The sequence below is a fragment of the Seriola lalandi genome, unplaced genomic scaffold, assembly GCF_002814215.2.
Source record: "Seriola lalandi dorsalis isolate HSWRI2012SDOR001 ecotype SW California unplaced genomic scaffold, Sedor1 jcf7180002054921, whole genome shotgun sequence".
NCBI lineage: Eukaryota > Metazoa > Chordata > Actinopteri > Carangiformes > Carangidae > Seriola > Seriola lalandi.
In genome coordinates, this window is record NW_019525473.1 from 1304649 (window position 1) to 1325632 (window position 20984).

At 45.1% G+C, this 20984-nt stretch overlaps 1 protein-coding gene across 2 annotated transcripts in view; it reads right to left on the reverse strand.

Moving 5' to 3' along the window:
• Nucleotides 1-20984, reverse strand: part of LOC111673572 (uncharacterized) — a 41913-nt gene that overhangs the window by 7016 nt on the left and 13913 nt on the right. Inside the window, exons 5-9 of one of the 2 annotated variants that reach the window (XM_087169910.1) lie at nt 18287-18487; nt 15578-15781; nt 14469-14627; nt 1482-1600; nt 881-1231 (exon numbers count right to left, since the gene is read on the reverse strand). In XM_087169910.1, the coding sequence (XP_087026036.1) occupies nt 881-1231; nt 1482-1600; nt 14469-14627; nt 15578-15781; nt 18287-18487 (1034 nt within the window). The remainder of the gene's footprint in view (nt 1-880; nt 1232-1481; nt 1601-14468; nt 14628-15577; nt 15782-18286; nt 18488-20984) is intronic. The other variant, XM_023431374.2, reaches the window with a different exon arrangement.

Genomic DNA, 20984 nt, shown 5'->3' on the forward strand with positions numbered 1-20984 from the left:
TGGATCCCCCACCCTCTCTTTTGCCACCTCCACCAGGCTGTTCATCTAATCAATAACCAGTCAGCAAGGCTACTGTCCTCCCTGAGCACTATATCAGATGACCGGTTCAAACACAGACACACACACACACACACACACACACACACAAACACACACACACACACAGCTGTTGTCTGCCTGCATTTCTCCCCCAGAGGGAAAGTATCTCATTAACTGTAGAATAACTTGTTACAGGCTGTTTTGCCACTCATTTCCCTCCTGCACTAACCTGCACTACTGTTACATCAACATGTACGAACACATCCTCCACAGTGAAGGTGCTGCAGCAGCAGAGAGGGACCCAGTCCCACTACTGTACAAATTATTATTATTATTATTATTATTAATCACTGGGGCATCATCACTGGTCACATGTGCACTGTGGTGATGACAAACACTACCTCTGTGTACATCTGTGTACCTCTGTGTGTACCTCTGTGTACCTCTGTGTGTACCTCTGTGTGTACCTCTGTGTGTACCTCTGTGTACCTCTGTGTGTACCTCTGTGTACCCCTCTGTGTGTACCTCTGTAAACCTCTGTACGTACCTCTGTGTACATCTGTGTGTACCTCTGTGTGTACCTCTGTGTACATCTGTGTGTACCTCTGTGTACCTCTGTGTACCTCTGTGTGTACCTCTGTGTACATCTGTGTATACCTCTGTGTGTACCTCTGTATACATCTGTATGTACCTCTGTGTACCTCTGTGTACCTCTGTGTGTACCTCTGTGTGTACCTCTGTAAACCTCTGTGTGTACCACTGTGTACCTCTGTGTATATCTGTGTGTACCTCTGTGTACCTCTGTGTACATCTGTGTGTACCTCTGTGTACCTCTGTGTACATCTGTGTGTACCTCTGTGAACAGGTGCTGGATGACTGTGGCCAGAGCTTCCACTCTCTTGTTCCCCTGAAGCAGCAGCTTCCTCAGCTGGAGGATGGCGTGGTTCTTCTTCTCTGCCTGCTCTTTGCTCTGGTTCTGTTTCGCTGTCCTGTCCGCCACCACAGACCTGGGTCCGGGTCTGGATGCATTCTGTACACAGGATCCTGTTTTGGGGCTGGATCGTGATCCGGTTGTTGCTTTGAACCCAAGTCCAGAGGCTCCAGTGGTGCTTGATCCAGTGTTGGTGACCTCAGCGACAAGCACTGGGAGAACTGATGTTACTGGTAAATTACCATTGACCAGGTCTGGTACCTGTAAGACAGCAGGTACCTTCAGTATAGACACTTTTTTATCAACAGAAGAAGAAGTCAGTTTCTTGTGATGTCAGAGTTTACAGAGAAACTATCCGTCATATTTCATCATATGAAATATATGTGGATGGATTATTGAGCCTGCAGACTGGACACACAGACAACACAGCTCTGACTTCCTGTCATCGATCAGCATGCGCTGATTCAGGACTGAGCTGCATGTTAAAACCTGGGAGCAGAAGAGTGCGTACCTGGTCAGGTGGAGGCTGCTGCTGGGTCTGCTCACTTCCTCCGGGAGCTGCTGCTACCTGGGAGCTGCTGCTGGTGTTTGTGGGTCTGGCTGGAGTCTCCCGGGACTTGTTTTTGTCCACTGCAAGAGAATGATGAGCTCTCAGTGTGGCAGGTGCAACATTCAACATGGTGTCACACACTCCCCCCGACACACACACACACACACAACACTCAGCCCATAACTAACTGTACACAGGACACAAACACACACACACACACGTTTGCTCTCATCTGGTACATGAGAATACGCCCTATTGCTGTAGGCTGAGACTGATGCATCATGGGATTGCGCGGTAATGATGGTCAGTGTGTATGTGTGTGTGTGTGTGTGCGCACGCGCGCTTGTGTGTGATGGGTCCTGGGTGCATTAAGGAGTACATTACCAGAGACAAAGCAATTAGAGAGAGAGATAAAGAGAGAGAGAGAGAGTGAGCAGCACACATCTTCTCTGCTCTGCTGTTATCCACTCCTTCCTGTACACCTCATTATACTCCCCACCCCCCCCAACAGGGAAAACGCACCACTAAGCCAGTCCATACGGTGGCTGTGAAGTGCAAATCATAACAACAAATAGGAAAACACAACGGCAAATTAAAAAGCACAACAACAAATCCAAAAACACAGCGGCAAATAACAAGAACACAACATATATTATATATATATATATATATATATATATATATAAATATAGTATTTGTTTGTGTTTTCTTAAGTTGCAGTGATTTGAGCTCCCAGGGCCACCATAGATTAAAGCCTTCAGACATCAGCTGTTTTCAAATTAAATTATAAAAAAAAAAAAAATGTTGCATTTTTTTTCAGTTCTCCTTAGAATGTTGTTCTGGTTGAGCTGAAGTCAAACAGGTCTGTGCTCTGTGAGTTAGTGTTGGTGCTCTAATGACTGCCACCTACTGGCAGCCATCGACAGAACATGCTGCTCTGGTTGGTTTAGTTCATCACAGGTGAGGCACAGGACAGGTTCAACTTGATGAGGTGGACTGGGCGGCTGTATGAGAGCGGGGAGGGAACATCATGAGAGTCTCACAGCTGTCATGGACCTGACCTGCCTTTAGATAATGTATGTTATGATTTGGTGCTATACAAATAAAATAAACGAAAGAATTGAACTGAACTGAACGTATATTAGATTGAGCTGAACTGAACTTTTAACTGCCATTAAAATATATTTATGTTGTCATTATTTATGTGATTTATTTTAAGATATATTATTATATGATATATATTTTTTATTTGTATTTGCTATATGCCGGACATAGGAAATTAGTTTGCACCTGTGTTGGGACACTTTCAGTTGTAACATTTTCCTTCAGGACTTGACAGTTCTTCCCTTGGAACTTTTCTGTATGAAGTGATGGCTATTGTAAATATCACAGCAGAGCACTTAAATGATCCAATGAGTCTTGAGCCTCTATCTCCCAATCACATTCTCATGATGAAGTCAAACATAATATTTCCCTGCGCAAGAGATGGCGTCAGGTGCAGTTTTTGGCAAACAAATTCTGGACAAGGTGGAAAAAGGAGTACCTCCTTAATCTTCAGCAAAGACAAATATTAGTTACTGAGCTTGTTTTGTTTTCTCCATCATCCAGCATTTGTAGCTGTGTGCTTCATCATGCCCCATCATGTCTGATGTTTCTTCTTCTCATTTTTACAACCATTTTGTTAATCAGTTACAAACATTTGTAGCTTACAAAAGGGAGCCTTATTGCACAGTGTAAAACATTTCATCATTTATTTATGAGTTATTATAAGGCTCCTTTTACCATTTATAAATGGTAGTAACTGATTAGTAAGATTAATGTGTATCAAGCATTAACTTGATCTTGCCAAATAGTGAGCCTGCATCAATGTGTGAAAGATATTATAACTTGTTCATAATTGTTTATTTATGATTTTTAAAGTGTTAACAACTGAATTAATAAGATTAAGATTTATTTTTGGTCGATTCATTCCCTCTTGGTCATGTGCAGCCAGCGAGTTCGACGGTGGTGAAGGTGGTGGTGGTGTCAATGGTGATGATGGTGCTGTTTGAAGCAGAGAAGATGAATCCATCAGTAACAACGAATCGTGGTGTTGTCTATTTCCTGGAGGAAGTGACAGAACTGAATGTATATTATATTGAATTGAACTGAATTGAACTGAATGTATATTATATTATATTATATTGAATTGAACTGGATGTATACTATTTTGAATTAAATTTAACTGAATGTATGTTGCATTGAATTTAACTGAATTTAACTGAATGTATATTAAATTGAATTGTACATGTTGTAAAAACTCAGTAAAAGATTCAAATAAAAACATTAAGTGTACCTTTAGATAAACACCATTAAATAAGAACCTCAAATATCTAAAATATCATGGGACACAAACAACCACCATCCAGGTTTATTTACACTGAGAACAGAAACCACTTATGAGCGCTGACGTCAGCTGTAGTGATGCAGGATGCAGGGCTGCACAGTGATTACCACATGTTGGAGAGGGAAACATTGACACCACGCCTCCTCTGACTACAGCAGAGACACAGACACTAGTCACATGACACAAGCACACAGCTGAATGATTCCACATGTTACTGATAGAGGAGACATGAGCGGGTACTGATTTAAATACCCCCTCTGATGAAAATCCAGTGTTTAACCTTGTTAATATCTATATGATGTTTTTATCTAATACAAGACATTTGATGAGTGAAATAATCATCCACAGCCAGGGTTTCATACGTCACAAACCTAAGGAACCAATCCTGTCAAGCTGTGGGGACAAGGGGCGGGGCTAAATAAACCTGAAACCTTGTCAGTACAGAGAGAGAGAGTTAGCATTAGCACAACCACTAACACTGTGTCAGCCACTGCCAGTTACAAGCTAACAAACAACATAAACAAATAAAAGATGCTAACTCCGCTAACTGTTCTGACCCGTCTGCTAGTCTCTGGTTCTGGTCTCAGACTCCTCATCTGAGTCTGGGTCTGACTGAGGCTCAAACATGTGGCTGAGTCTCTCTGATGTTTCCTCCTCTAACCATCTTGATGCTCTCTGCTCTTTCACCTGTCCACCTGGAGACAGCAGGTTCTCAACCAGGAAGTAAGAGGAGATGAGACTTTTTATGTGGGAAAACCACGTTCAACTAAATATGAATCATAAGAGGAACTTTAACCAATAAACCCCTCTACACCACACTGATACTGAACACAGCACAGGACAACATGACACTGTCCACCGACTTTAACCACTGACCCACTGTAACCAGTGAACAGTGCATTACAACACCTGTTGGTCTGTTTGCCCTCAGACATTCAGTGAGTATAAATTATTCAAAAAGTGAATGAGTGATCTCAGCTGATGTGTTGCTCTGTTGTCTGACCAATAACAGTGGAGACCTCGTTAGCATCAGGAAGGGTTAACGATGCTCCTGGTGGACAGAAGCTCTCCACATAGTTGTTTTTCTTTTTTCTTACTTCAAGTTAAACAAAGAGAAGATAAATAATGAATACATTTTAATGTCCATTCTACACTTACAGTCTACAGCTGAAAAACACAATGGTAAGTCAACCCACCAGCTCCACTGGAGGCAACGACATCACAGTCACACTGTTTATTATGAGTTAACATGAAAAATCCCATTTTTTTTCAAAATATATTTTAAGAGCAACAGAGGTGTGTGTGTGTGTGTGTGTGTGTGTGTGTGTGTGTGTGGTGATGGTCTGTACCTGGAGTCTGCCAGGCAGGCATGCACAGCTGCTGAGCCCAGACTGAGAGAGAGACAGGACTGTTAGCATGAACAGCACATTACACAAGGACGATTCCAGCTGCTTCATCAGAGTGAGACGACCTCCATGACCCGGGACAACACAAATCTTGGTTGTGTGTGTCAGCCATCTTACTTGTACCAAGTACAGAGTACAAGTAATGAGGAGGATCGCCTGCTGTGTATTTAAGAATAATACCAGTTACCAGTGAAACCAGTAAGTGAAACCAGTGAGGGACTGAGGATGGGGAGCAGGAGAATAACACAGGTCAGGTGTGGGAGGTGGGGGCTTTGTGTCCAGTTGTGTCTTCTAAAATAACTTCACTTTGAACAAGCTGCTTGATGTTCACACCTCCTGCAGGAGTCTGTCTGTCAGGGTCTGTGGTCCAACAGGACAACGACAACTCCGACCCTGACAGACCACAGCGAGGTAACGGAGCTGACATCAGTGCTGTGGGTCCATCTTTTTTAACAACACAGAGCCAGCTGTTCACTGCGTTCACTGCCACATTACACTGCCCCAGCTGAGGGGTACATCAGCCCCGGATTATTCTGACTGTGTGTGTGTTTGCAGCCTGCCACACACACACAGTCAGCTGGAACACTGTCAACTAACATGATAAACACTGAGCCTCTCACCAGCAGACAACAGAGGAGGGATGACCCCGACACATCAGACACCATTCATATTATTCAGTTTCTGCATGTAGCAGTTAGAGAGGCGACCACAGAGGTCATCTTCATCTTCATCTTCATCTTCACACACCACAGTCATCTCACTGTAGGTGTGGAACATCAGCCACAATCACACATCCGTATCATCTGAACACTGGAGAGTCAGTTTCCACATGACTGTTGCCATGGAAACAAGTCTACAGAGCACGTCACAGTTCTGTATTATATCAGCTGATCAGTCCAACAACAAGGCTGTGTTCGGAACAGCGTACTAACCTGCTGTTCATACTAAGTGTGACATCAAAATGAGTATGTAGTGCGTTCCAACTGCACAGTATGTGAACTTTGTGTACACAAGAAATACCCGGATGTATATTAGGACAGCAAGAATTTCTGAGTATGCGCCGTGAGCATACTCGACATAAACATCAACTGTCCCATGATGCATTGCGGCTCTTCAAATTATGATGGTGGGTTAGGTGGTGGAGACATGACCACTTACATATATAAACGGACCAAATATTGTGAATCTATACAGTTACATTCTCGCCAGAAAAAACTTGTGGCCTAAAAAGTGACCTATTAACAGCATTGTTAACGAATGATATTACAACAGCTTTAAGTCTTCCTTAAAATCGCTGTCACTGACAGTTTGTGCAAAATGCATTCTGGGATACTGGCTGTATACTTCAGTGTGAACAGTCAGCTTGTTAATTGCATACTAATTTGTTCATTTAATAGGTAGTATGCAGTATATACTCATTGAGTAAGTAGCAGGCAGTACGTTAGTAGACGTTGAGTATAGATAGGAAAACCAGACCAGGGACAGACCAGGGACAGACACAGACCAGGGACAGACACAGACCAGGGACAGACAGGGATCAGGGACAGACCAGGGACAGACACAGACCAGGGACAGACCAGGGACAGACAGGGATCAGGGACCAGGGACAGACCAGGGACAGACACAGACCAGGGATAGACCAGGGACAGACACAGACCAGGGACAGACACAGACAAGGGACAGACCAGGGACAGACACAGACCAGGGATAGACCAGGGACAGACACAGACCAGGGACAGACACAGACAAGGGACAGACCAGGGACAGACACAGACCAGGGACAGACACAGACACAGACACAGACAAGGGACAGACCAGAGACAGACACAGACCAGGGACAGACAGGGATCAGGGACCAGGGACAGACCAGGGACAGACACAGACAAGGGACAGACCAAGGACAGACAGGGACAGACACAGACCAGGGACAGACACAGACCAGGGACAGACAGGGATCAGGGACCAGGGACAGACCAGGGACAGTCAGGGATCAGGGACCAGGGACAAACTAGTGAAGGAAACGTCAGTCAGATCATCAGTGCTGAGGAAGTACAGGTGTGTTTAGACATTGTGAAGCGTTCAGAGTGAAAGCCTCCGTCCACTGTTCGACACAGTTCAACAATATCAGACCTGCTGCTGCATCTGTTCCCCCTGTTTTCTGCTAAACAGTTTCATCTTTAACAGCTTTTTGTTGTTGTCATGGAAACACTCACTTGTGTTTTATTTTTAGCTACACAAAACATGGTTTACTCCAAACTGACAGTTGGACAGAAATGCAGCCTGTGGTCTGGTGTGACCTCATGAATGAATAACAGGGGGCGAGGGGAGGAGCTAACAGGTGAGACCAAACCACAGGAGAGGACTCATCATCATCACAGAGGTGAAACCAGACTAGTTCCTCATTAGAGAAGAGGTGAAACAATCATTGAACCTCTTCAACCACGTGCTGTGTCTGAGTGAAACGTGAAGCAGCTTTAGATGCAGACACCGGTCCTTTTGTGGATCAGAGGCAGCTCAACATCAACATGACTGTCCCTGATCTGCACAGAGAACATCTCCACTGAGCCTCTGAATATTAGAGAACACTGCAGCCAAAACCTGATGTAGGATATTCCAGCCTTTAATGCCCTCATCTGCATCACATCAGATTAGAGCCTCAGCTGAACCAGAGTGCAGCATGCACACGCGTCTCTGAGTGTGTGTGTGTGTGTGTGTGTGTGTGTGTGTGTGTGTGTGTGTGTGTGCGGACGCCAACATCTGTGTACCAAAGCCTGCTCTAACCTACATTCAGGGCCAAAGCAGAGAAGTAGGTCTGTGGAGCTGAAAACACGTGCTGCTGAGCTCAGATGGACCGACAGAAACACACAGTGTTTACAGAAGGACAAACAAGAACTAACACATGAGTAAAACCAGAGCAGAAGCTGCTTCAGAGATCATTTAGTGCTGAACATGAAGAAACATGCAGAAGATTCAGAGCATAAACAGATCAAGATGATTTGTCAGAGATGAAGAAGAAACCAGTTAATAAATCAAACACACAGTGATTCCTTCATATGAAGCTACATGGAGCTGGAGATCTGCATTGCGGTCTCTGGTGGATTATCTCTGACCTGAAGTCAGTACAGTTCAGCTGCTCCAGTTCTTATCTCACATGTGAATATTTTATACTCTGTGTTCTCACTGATGCTGTTTTTGACTTTAGCCCCAAACACACATCACCAGGCTACAGAGCTGTCGTTTACTCTGTGCTAACATCATGCTACATCATGCTAACACGGTGTTGTGTTAGTTAGCAAGACCAGTCAGAGTTATCCACAGTAAATACATACAGCAGATTCTCTGCAGAATGAGCCTCCACAGACACAGAGCTGATGTTCACTCTGTGTTAACATCATGCTAACAACATGCTAACATGGTGTCTCCACGGACACAGAGCTTCTCCTCTCATGTCTGAACACAGTCAGATGTGTCCTTGGTTATTTCTGGCTTGTGTGTGAGTCACGTGGTTGGTGCCCTTCTGGGCGTGGGTATCACGGAGCCCACAGCCACGGCTATTCATCGCACTACTGAAGCACTCGAGCAGAAAGCCTCCACATGCGCGCACACACACACACACACACATTAGTGTTAAGGCAGCTGACTGCCCTATTGTAACCCTGTATATCCATGGTGGCTGTGGTAGCCGGCTTAAACAATACTGAAAGCCCCCACAGTGAAGGAGAGGCAGAAGCAACAATGGCTGCCAACACCATGTGGGAAAAAAGGGGGAGCCGAGGGAGGAGGAGGTGTGAGAGGGTGAAGAAACTGATCTGGAGTCAGCTTCGCCATCACATGAATAAAGGTTAGGGTAAAACAAACGGCTGAGAAAGATGATCCAAACACAACCTCACCCATCAGATGAGGTGAAAGAGGAGGGAGGGGGTAACATGGGAACAGGTGACTGGGGGCAGTATCAATAAAACAGGTATTTTATTGTGGTGGGGCATTAGATACACAACACAGGCAGGGTTTATGGGTGACGCTTCAAAACATAATAATATCATGATCACTGATTCATTCTAATCAGAAAAGAATCAATTAACAGCTGAGGCGAACACGAAGCTCTCAAGAGGATGTCAGTGCTCCTCCTTTACTCAGGTGCGGTAGCAGCCAACTTTAACCCCCACCCAGCCACGTGTATCTATGGTGGAGGTTTCACACCTGCAGGGAATATTTTAGTGCTCTGAGATGGTGAGAAAACAGATTGATGGATAGTGGATGGGTGGATGGTTGAATGGTGCGTGGGTTGTTGGTGGATGGTGGGTTGTTGGATGGTTGGATGGTGGATGGGTGGATGGTGGGTGGTTGGATGTTGGATGGTTGGATGGTGGATTTTTGGATGGTGGGTGGTTAAATGGTGGATGGGTGGATGGTGGGTGGTTGGAGGGCAGGTGGTTAAATGGTGGATGGTTGGATGTTTGGATGGTGGATGGGTGGATGATGGATGGTTGGATGTTGGATGGGTGGATGGTGGGTTGTTGAATGGTGGGTGGCTGGATGTTGGATGGGTGGATGGTGGATGGGTGGAGGACAGGGCCATATCCAGACCTGCATGGAAGACCACAGTGTTCTTCTTGCATCCCGACAGCAGCTGAAGATTTCGGAACAGACCTTTGGCCGTCAGCTTCACATGGAAGTTGGACAGTGACAGTCTGGGAGACCATAACATCGTCTCTCTGGTCTTAGACTGAGTCTCGAGTCTGAACCGTCTAAGAACTTTCTCTGGACGGTCCTGGGCTGACCCTGTTGTTCCTTCTTGTGGTCCAAGCTCCCAGTGCTGCTCGTCTGACCAGTTTACTGTAGTCTCCTATTTAAACAGATTATTTCCTGTTATCAGAACGGTCCTCAAGTATTTTAGTATAAGAATGGTTTGATATCCACAATCCACTTCAAAATGAAGTCGTAACTCTGTGAATAAAAATCTTTTCTTCTTTAATCCCACACATCAAAAATAATCCCACAGTCAAACAGAGAAAAGACGTAGTGATGAAAACCACGTGGAAACAAGAAACCAGACTGTGAATTTAAACGTCAGCAATAAAAACAAAGAGTCCGGTATCCACTGGCTTTGAAGGGTCCTTCATGGATTCACAGCCGCTGAGTCGCACTGCAACACAAAAAATAAAAACAAAGAAGACGGGTTCTGTAGCTCAGCCAATAGGTGAAGAAAAGAAATGGCGCCAAAAATATCTGCGAGCTTCACCGTCGACCGAGTGGTCGTAAATCATCCGGCCATAAAAGATGGAGAGAGAGCGGGGAGGAAACCGGAGGGCGCACTGTGTGTACGTGTGTGTGTGTGTGTGTGTGAGAGAGAGGCAGGGAGGAGTGATGATTGGTCTCTGCTGCTCTTACACACAACACACAGAAATCCGTCCCACTTGACCCACAACACAGAGACACACACTGAGAAACCCCGTTAAACACAAACACACACAGGGTGGCGGGACAAAGACACACATCTACACACCCCCTCCATCGTACTGCTGTTTGTAAAGATCTGTGAACCCAGTATACACACACACACACACACACACCCAGGAGGGAGGGATGCTGCAGGGAAGGAGGGGAGAAGGGGGGTGGGTGGTATTTGAATAATCTCTCCCTGCCGCTCCCTCACTCTCCCCCTCCCTCACTCGCTCTCTCCGGCCCATTATTTTGTCAGGTCTCTTGTCCTCTCTGTTTCCTTTTGAATGACAGAGAGCCTCAAAGACGCTTCATGTGAAGATTAGATGTGATGAAAGACGACACCAATGAAGAAAAACGCTGGAGAGGAGGGTGGGAGTGTCCTCACACACACACACACACACACATACACACACACACACACACACAGTACCTACGTGTCTTCATCCCTCAGCGGCAGGTGCCATATTCATCCACTGAGCCGGCTCAAAGAAGAGTGAATATATAATATAATGTATTTATATGTAAACACGAGCAGTTGAATTATCAGCATCAGTTTGACACTTGATGAAGCTGATGAAAACGATGGAAGTGATAAATCATAATAGGTACAGTCCTCCTTTAGAGGAGAACGTCCACCTTAAGAGCTTTGTCCGCCTCCTGCAGTTAAAACATCAGCTGATTCTCTGACAATAGAACTGTGATCACATTAAGAATAAACACGAAGTCATTATGATGCTCAGACTGTGTTCACACACTGCTTTAGAGAGTTTATGTGCTATAGGACTCATTCCTATCACAAACAGGTGAGACAGAGGAAGGTGAGTCACTACAGCTGCACCACAGTCTCTGCACACTGGCGGCCCCACATGGCAGAAGCAGGTAATGAACTGTTAGACTCTTCACACAGAGAGCCCAGTACACTGGCCTAAAGAGGACCCTCGTCACACTGAACCAAACGAGTCCACATGACGCCGGAGTCAGAGGTGTGATGTGTAATACAACAACAACAACAACAGAGGCCTGTATTACGAAAGCAAGTTCAACATACCCAGGATAGCTTTTAGTCATCCGGGTTAACTGAACCTAACATTGGCCGTCCTGGAAAACCTGTACTACAAAGCTGGTTATCAACTGGCTCAGTTAACCCTGGGTTTAACCTGTCCGGTTACATGTGTGCTAATGTAAAAGAGGCGGCGTTGTGAATTATAAGCAACATCGTCAGAATCATGAACAAAGTTCTTGATATGATATGAGAAGAAACACTGATACCTGTCAGTAACTTTGGTTACAGCCACGTCCAAAAGTGATGTTCAACAAGGTGAAATGTAAACAATATAATCACATGACTGGAATAAAAAAAATGATATCTAAATATAATTTCTATTAAAGTCAGACTAAAGATATATTGTAAATAAGTGCATGAATTATCATTATGTTTTTACTGAGTATTTTCGCTCTTCAGTCGGATGATGAACAAACTGTGATGAACATGTGATGCAGATAAAACAGTTAAAGTTAAAGTCAGACTGTTTCTGCTGCAGAGAGGAGAGAAAGAAAAGAGGAGAGGAGTAGTTGATGTCTGATGAGTCAGTCTGACTGAAATGTTTATTTATAATCATGGAAATAATTAGCAGTGTGTGGATCATTGTTGGTTTAGTTTTTATTTCCAGTTGTGGTCTCGGTCTCCTCATGTTATTCTGAGCTGCAGTGATGAAGAAGAGAGTAAAAGCATCGACACTGTCAGAAATCCTGGCAGATTAAAATATATTTGTTCAATTAAAATGAAGCTAAAATAGTTATTAAATATTTATTTAGTGTGATAAACTCTCCGTGCATTTTTTTTTAGAAACTTTGTTTAAAAACCAGAGTGGACACATGGAAAGACTCAAACAGCAAAATGATTCCACTGATTTATATTTTATATCTACTGCTTGTTATTATTTATCACTTTATTGTAAACTCTTTTGTCCCTGTCAGGATCCTGTAGGAATGATGGCTCAGATTTGGCTGTTGAAAGGTTTTGATCTGATCCTCTGAAGTTAACCTGCGCCAGAGCAGGTTAGGAGTTAAGCATAAATTACCATGGTGATTTACCCCGGTAACAAGTGAACCACCGTGGTAGGGCTGAAAACCCAGTTAAACCTGAAGTTACCTCCATGACCTCAAATCCTGCTTCAGAGTACAGGCCTCAGGCCTCTGCAATGACAAAACAACAAGAACTACAAGAACAATAACATCAACGACATGACAACAGGTGTCTATTCCTGAAAAACTCAGTCAGTTACCATGGTAACATCAACAACAACAACAACAACAACAAAAAACAACAACAACAACAACAACAACAACAACAACAACAGAGTCAGTCCCTTTTACACAGATGATGATCCGGCTTTGTGACTATGACCCCCCCCCCCCATTCTGTGTTTGTATCGCTTCCAAAGAACAAATTAAAGGTGCAACATTCCTGCCTTGAACAGGTTGTGTAACAGCTACTGACTCAAGTGGTGGGTGTGACACAGTCTTTACTGTGGCTCTGCTTTGTGACTGGATCTGTCCGGTGAGCTAACCACTGCCACTGTGTGTGTGTGTGAATGAAAGAGAGAGGTGGTACAATCAACGTGTGTGTGTGTGTTTGTGTGTGAGACTAGCAGACTTCCAGGACCGGCCACTGAGGGGAGGCAGCCAGGCGCCCAAGCCCAGACCAGAGCCACCACAAGGGGGGGTGGGGGGGGCAACCAAAGGCCCAGGCTTCATAGATAAGCCCCACATGGAGGAGACCAGCAGAGGAGGAAGGGCTCGACCAGCTCAAGCTGCTACTGACATTAGTGGTTGAAATCTAGTTTTGATACCAAATTAATTTATAAAGCTGCTTTAAAATGAGTGTTTGTTGTGACATCAACATGACTCAAATGTCAACCAATAAAGAAACCAGTGTTTACTGGTTTAAAACCAGTGCTTCAGCTCTAAAGAACCTCAGTACTGCTGACATGCAAATGTGGTTCACTCTAAATTCAAAGAACAGAATGTGTGTGTGTGTGTGTGTGTGTGTGTGTGTGTTTGTGTGTCATGAGCAGCAGAATAATTACAGAGAGACTGCAGAGGGATGATGATTATGTTTGCTGAAGCTTCCAGGGTTTGAGCTGTGTTGAGTCTGTGTGTGTGTGTGTGTGTGTGTGTGTGCGCGCGCGCGCGTGTGTGTGTGTGTGTGTGTGAGCAGCTGAACAGTAGAGTCTAGCAGGGACCTCACTAACAACAAACAACCTGATGCACAGAGAGTAGCAGTTTTTTAGTTTTTTCTTCTGACATCAGATTAACTGTATATTTACTGTTGATGCCACAGAGTTCATCTGTCAGACACCTCAACTGTTTCTAATGAGACACTGATCAGACTCAGCTCCAGTCAGGCTTTTCCTCCTTTAAGCTACAGCATCAATCTACAAACTACTGGACACTGGTATAAAACAAGCTGCTGCTGATTTCCCAGGTTCACAGCATCGTCTCAGAGAGCTTTAAGAGATACTCTTCCAGGTTCAGAGGAGGCAGAGTCTCTGCTAAAACACTTACAGAGGAAACTGGGAAACAGCTTCAGGTACTTTCAGTCATGGTGCTCCCACACACTGACACAGCAGCAGACCTTCACACAAACATCTCTCCACCAACACACAAAGTGAGAACACGAGACAGAGACCACACACACACATCCTGTACCGGCACTGTTCAGTCGGCTGAGTCTGGCTGAGCCGCTCCTTTGTAAGGGAAACTGGGACGTCGGCTTGGTCAGCCCCTGACAGGCGGAGGACACTGTCCTCCCCGCTGCCTGACTGGCAGCTGTGGTCTTGTGGGTGGAGGCCGTGGGGGCCTTCAGACCTGTGGACAGGAGCAGGACATGTCAAAGCCCATCAGGTTTTTGCTGTTAGGGGTAATTGTTGATGCTCAGTGTGATACAGTTACAGTGACAGCTCCACCTGAGTGTGATGTTCAGTCTCTGCTCTGCCTTTTTTTTAATGTGTTAATCTCTGGCCCAGACAGGATTCACTGAAACAGCTGCTTCTCTTCTCCAGTACAGGTGACCTGCTTTTTGTTCAGGGCTGAAGAACATCCCAGTCTGCTCTGCTGTTTGATTATTTCCTCTTGTTTTCTTATAATGAGCTTTGGTCTAACAGGGGCTCCAGAACCCGCTGGCTGAGGGGGTCTGTCTGTAGGTGAGGGTTTCTTTCAGGGTCACTTTCTCTTCTGTTGGATGTGGAGACTATATTCTAAGAATCCCTCATGCAGAGTCTCAGTTGAGTGTTTTCCTAGTTTCTAAAGTCTTGTTTGCGGAGTGGAACCCAACCCTAAGAACCACAGAGGGAGTAGGTTCTATAAAGGAGTCCAGTATCTTAAGGCAGACCTGAACTGGGATGTTCTTCCTGTCTGATCTCAAGGTCGTAGACTGTCAAGCATTTGTATCTAGGCAGGATCTATGTGGTTTCTGGAAGATCATAATTCTTGGTTAGGTTGACTGTCTGGACCCAGTTCTGGGAGACAGGCTGATGCCATGCCAGGCGCTGCAGACCAGACTCACCAGTTAAATGGATGTCTGTGTTGGAGAGGGTTGGACTGGATCTGCATCCTCGTTAACAGTCTCTGCAGTCTGCACTATATGTCTTATTATTTTCAGAGGGAGTTTGTTGTTGAGTCTGTGGTTTACAGTACGACCAACTGAAAGCCTTTAAATAAATATCATCTGACTCTCAGCACTGAGTGAAAACAGGTTAACAGGTCTGTCCTCTATAAATTCATTTAGCTTGGAGGATCCAGGTGACACACAGACTCACCTGTAGCAGTGGTCCTGGCCTGCAGAGACAGAGCTCTGGTCCTCATGACAGGAAGCTTTAGAGCAGCAGTGTCACTGGGAGTGTTGGTGCTGGAGCTGGGGGGCTTTGTTGCACTCTGGCTGCCCACAGGACACATGCCTCTGCTGGGACGCTCGTCTGGCCTGGTCCCTGTGGATGCTGGAGCTCCTGCAGGAACTGGAGAAGCTGAGAGAAGATACAGGAGACAGTGAAACATTGAGAATGATTTGTGTAGTTAGAAGAGCAGAGTCAGCTTCTTATTTAATGTTATGAATCCTATAAATAATAACATGATATATATAATGAAACAGTATTCAGAGATTTCTATGTAACCACGAGACTGTGGTCACACAGTGTGCTACTGTATTCTCCACTGATAACAAAAATAATTATAATAATGTGAAGTCAGATGAAAATGTGTTGATATCCTTCATTATCAGTTAATAGATAGTCACAGCTGGATCAGAGGTTGACTGATTATTGATTATTATTTTCTAAATCTTCACTAATGACAGAAGACATGAATCTGTGTGGACGTGTACGACACTGATGCTCTCTCATAGAACTAAATACAGACCCTCATTATTACCATGGGAACCAGGAACCTCAAGTGTAATGTGGTTGCCATAACAACCCAGTGATGTGTGAGTGAAAACCTGTGGATCAGTTTTCACTACATCTCACTACAGAAGCTGTTGTTTAGAAAAGTCAGAAATAAAATCAGGATCCAAGTAGTGTCTAAACCGGTGCACAGATGAAGTCCAGCCTTCGCAGGAGAGCAGCTACACCAGCATCGTTTTTGTTTGCTTGTAGTTTTTCCTCTGAGATGGAGATTGCCGCCGCGGGCACCTGCCGGAGTATCAGCGTTAGCACCACCGCCACAGAGGAGTCTGCTGCTAACAGGTGTCAGGCTAGGACTGACTTGGTGGCATTTGAGGAGCCTCTCCAGCCACCCAACTTCAATTTTAACCCTAACCCTGGCACAAACAAGTCTCAGTCGAAGCTCTGGCTCAACAGTCAGTTTATTTCTATATTTAGTTTTTAATGACACAAGCGCAGAACATCCCGTCTCACAGAGGTATGTTGTCGGGGAAGGCATTAGAAATCCCACACAGCTCTGTCGGACAGATCGGGACACGGCAACATGAAGCCAGATGTTTGTCAGGTACTTCTGTCAGAAAACCAGTTTCAATGTGTCAAGTGAACAGGTTTTCTATCCAACAGTAATGCACATCTGGGATGGGAAAGTATTCGCACAGCTGGGTCTTCAAACCTTGCAGTTGCTGTTTGATAGCTTTGGTCACAGTGATGGGAAGCTGAATCTGTTCCTTTGTCACAAAATCTGACAGATTTTCAAATGAGTCAGAATTTTACTGGTTGACAGCTCCAGTTTTCTAACGGTCGCTTCGACTTTATTCTGGACATCGAACATGTTCACTGCTGTTTCCTGGAGGCCGAGGTTGAGTCCATTTAAATGACTAAAGATATCGGCCAGGTAACCCAATGTGTCCAACTGCTCAAAATCACTGAAGCGATGAGCCAGTTCAAACTTTGTGTCCAGAAAAAACCCCTCACCTCATCATGTAACTCAAACAGGCGTGTGCGTCAAATTTTTTCTTTTTTGTTTGACTGGGGAGAGGTCACTTGTCGATTCACCATCTGTCTCTTAACTCTTTCCTTTTAAATCTTCCTGTTGCTAACCAGCTCTCCATTTTGATTCTGCAGTTTTTGCCATGGATGTCATGTTTTAGTGCACAATCAGACTGAGATAGCAGACAAGAACAGGTGGGGTCCGCCGGCAAAGTGGTCTGATCAGACAACATTAAAGTTCCTATCATTGGTTCATCACCGGGAAAACCAGAACAGAAATACCAAAAACAAAACAAAAACAATGAAAGGAGTTTTTGAAAAATGTTTTTAAAGATCACTCTGTTTTAAAACATTTAAAAACAGTTTTTATAGTTAAATTTTTTTCTAATCATATTTTTTACCAGAGCTGTACTGTTTTGAAAATGACTTGGCGGCCAACTTGCAATCCTTTCACAGGTTGGGAATCACTGGTCTATAACTTAGTCAGACAGGTTAACCTGTCAACCACACATCTCCAGTCAGTGCGTTTCCATGGTAAAAGTAGCTCTTACTGAGGAGCGATGAACATACAGCTACATTCGGATGAATACAGACCATAGTTAGAGTTTTTCTACAAATTTCCATGAAAGTGTCTATGATTGTTAAATCTTCAGTAGCTTTCTGCTGGCGTGAACAGACACTGTGATTCATCCAAAGCAGCTGACTCGGCCCGACTCATCCGAAAGTGGGCACAGAGGTGGGGCGCGTGTGGGAGCTGAGACTTCAGTGCATGAAGGTTTGTGGCACAGCATATGCTCACCCACCTGTCACTCAAAGAGGCCACGCCCTCAATTCTACTTAACTTTAATATTTAATAAAATGTAAACTGGTGAGTTATATAAACAATTGTCATGAAGGGGGAAATTAGCTATATAGATTAAAAAATATACAATAAACACAACACACACATTATCTGTGCTCTGACTCCTCTGACCTTTGACCTCCTGGGTGAGCAGTGGCAGATGACAGTGACAGCAGCTCATTGTGTGACGGTGTGTATGAGTGTGTGTCCATGATGGAGACATCCACAGAGGAAGAGAGGTCAGTGAGAGAGAAACACACCTTTACTCGCAGCTCCATTATTCTCGTTGCTTCCCAGTGATGAAGAGCTGAGGTTTGTGAATAATCCCTTTACAGGAAGTTTTGACGCAGTGGGTGGGGCAGGTCGCCCAGCCGACACCCCTGCCGGCTGCTGATTGGCTGTTGGCCTGGAGATGAAGGTTGGGAGAAAGGGGGAAGTGGTGGTGCGAGTTTTGGGAAGACCTGGGGGGGGGTGAGACGGAGAGAGAGACAGAATACAAAATAATTGAATTAGCTTTATACATCATTACAGACAAAACAGGAATTAAACCTGGTCTAAGGAGCCCCGGGTCAGACTCAAACCCATCGCCACTACGGTCAGGACTAAGCCCATGTGTTATACACGCTACCAGGTTAGCCACTGAGGCGCCCCCCTGTTAACATTCCTCCATCCATCCATAAATGCGTCCTCAATGTGTCTTGGGTACGTTCACACCTGAACTTAAAGCTGACCACCTGTGATCCGATCACCTGAGACTCATGTTAATACCAGGTCTAAACAGGGTCTTAGTGTCTGTGTTGACAGTTAGGATGTACAGCCTGATCTCCAGCTGAGCACGGGGGTGGGGTGGGCCGGGCCCTGCTGATCCTCACTACATTAGAACTTCAGAGGAGTCCCACTCTCTACAGACACATTTTCTCCTCATCATTTACACACACTCACTATTGTACATTTCATATATTGTAGGTTTGTTATTTTGCTGCTCTGCTACATTCTGTTACACAACAACCACATTTACCTTCAATAAAGTTTCATTCAAATTTTCACACACCTTTCGACAAACATGAGTCCCGAGGGGGAGGGGAAGAAATAGAGTTTATACATGCTCACAACACACACACAGACACACACACACACACACACACAGGTAGACTGAAGCCAGCAGGAAACATCTGGATTCATTTGGTTCTAGTTGTCATGACGGAGCAGCTGGATTGCGTTCCCTCAGAGCTCAATGTTAGGTAAGAGCTGGCTCACTGTAGTTCTGCCTTGTGCTCACTGTTGAAACACACAAACACACATGTACACAACTGTGTGGCCGCACCAGTGTGGAGAGTGTAGTGCCTATGGTAACATCCCTGCAGGAGCCAGAGGAGGAGGGAGGAGAGCTGGGTCCAGGCAGCAGACTGATGGAGAAGAGTGAACCTCTCTTCTATCATCATGACAACATGAGATCACCGGACGAGCTAACAGCCAGGTGAGGAGTCAGAGGGACTTCAGTCAGTGTAGCGTGGTGTTTCACAGAGACATAGCTACAGGAAGTCACTCCAGATCCCACCACCCACAGCCTTTAAACAGACAGTTCAGTGTCGGAGCGGCAGGAACGTGTCACCCTGTTAGCCATGAGGCTACGTCCATGAAACAGAACCATGAGCTCTCACACAACATCTTGGTTGTTGCAGTAAAGGTTCCAGAGAGCACAGTGGCCTCCGTCATTCTTACATGAAGAAGTCTGGAACAGCCAGGACTCTTTCTGGAGCTAGACCTGGACTAACTGAGACATCAGGGAGAAGAGAGGAGACCAAGAACCTGATGGTGACTCTGAGCTGTAGAGAAACTTCCAGAAGAACAACCATCACTGCAGCTCTCCACTGATCTGGGCTTTATCAGGGACATTTTGTAAACAAGCAGCTACAGGATCTGAGACTGAGAGAAGACTGAGAGAAACAAGATTATCTGGTCTGATGAGACCAGGACTGAACTGTTTGGTCTCAGTTCTAAGAGTCATGTCTGGAGGAAAGCAGGCACCATTCATCACCTGCCCAACACCATCCCAACAGTGAAGCATGGTGGAGGCAGCATCAGGTTGCGGGGGACACGGACACTGGTCAGGACTGAGGGGAAGCACAGAGACATCCTTAATGAAAACCTGGTCCAGAGCTCAGGACCTCAGACTGGGCTGATGGTTCACCTTCCAACAGGACAATGACCCGGAACTCACAGCCAAGACAGGCTTAGAGACAACTCTGTGAAGCCTGACCTGAACCCAATCCAACATTTGGTGAGACCTGAACATGTCCGTCCACTGATGGTCCACATCCAACCTGACAGAGTCTGAGAGGATCTGCAGAAAAGAAGACTGGTGGCTGTGATCACTGACAAAGGTGCTTCAACTAAGTCCTGAGTGAAGAGTCTGAATACTTCTGTCAATGTGATATTGATATATGTTTAATACATTTGTATAAATGCATAACCTTCTGTTTTCTCTTTGTCTTTCTGGGGTCGCTCCATGACTGAAATCAGTTTTATGACCGTACATATAGAACATGGAGTTATCAGTTCCTCTGTTGAGTGTCTGCTCTCAGAGCTCACGTCTCTCTCAGGCCTGAATCCCTGTCAGTCTTTGTCCTCATGATATTAGCCCTCTATCTACAATGATAAAGTCATGCGTAACATACAGAGTGCTGAGCCTTACATACTCCACTCACAAACACAACACTGGACTTTACCTCAGAGTCTGTACACAAACTGCAGCAAACAGGAGACAACCACAGGCTGCAGAGTCTGTGAGACAGTAACATGTGACGGCACCTGAACAGGTACAGACCTGAGAGAAAGACCCGAACCCTCAGCAACACATGAACAAATGAACACATGAACACAGCAACACATTCACTCAGCCTGGAAAAGATTTGTACTGAAGTGATCAAGACACAAAGGACGGATGGAGGTCTGAGG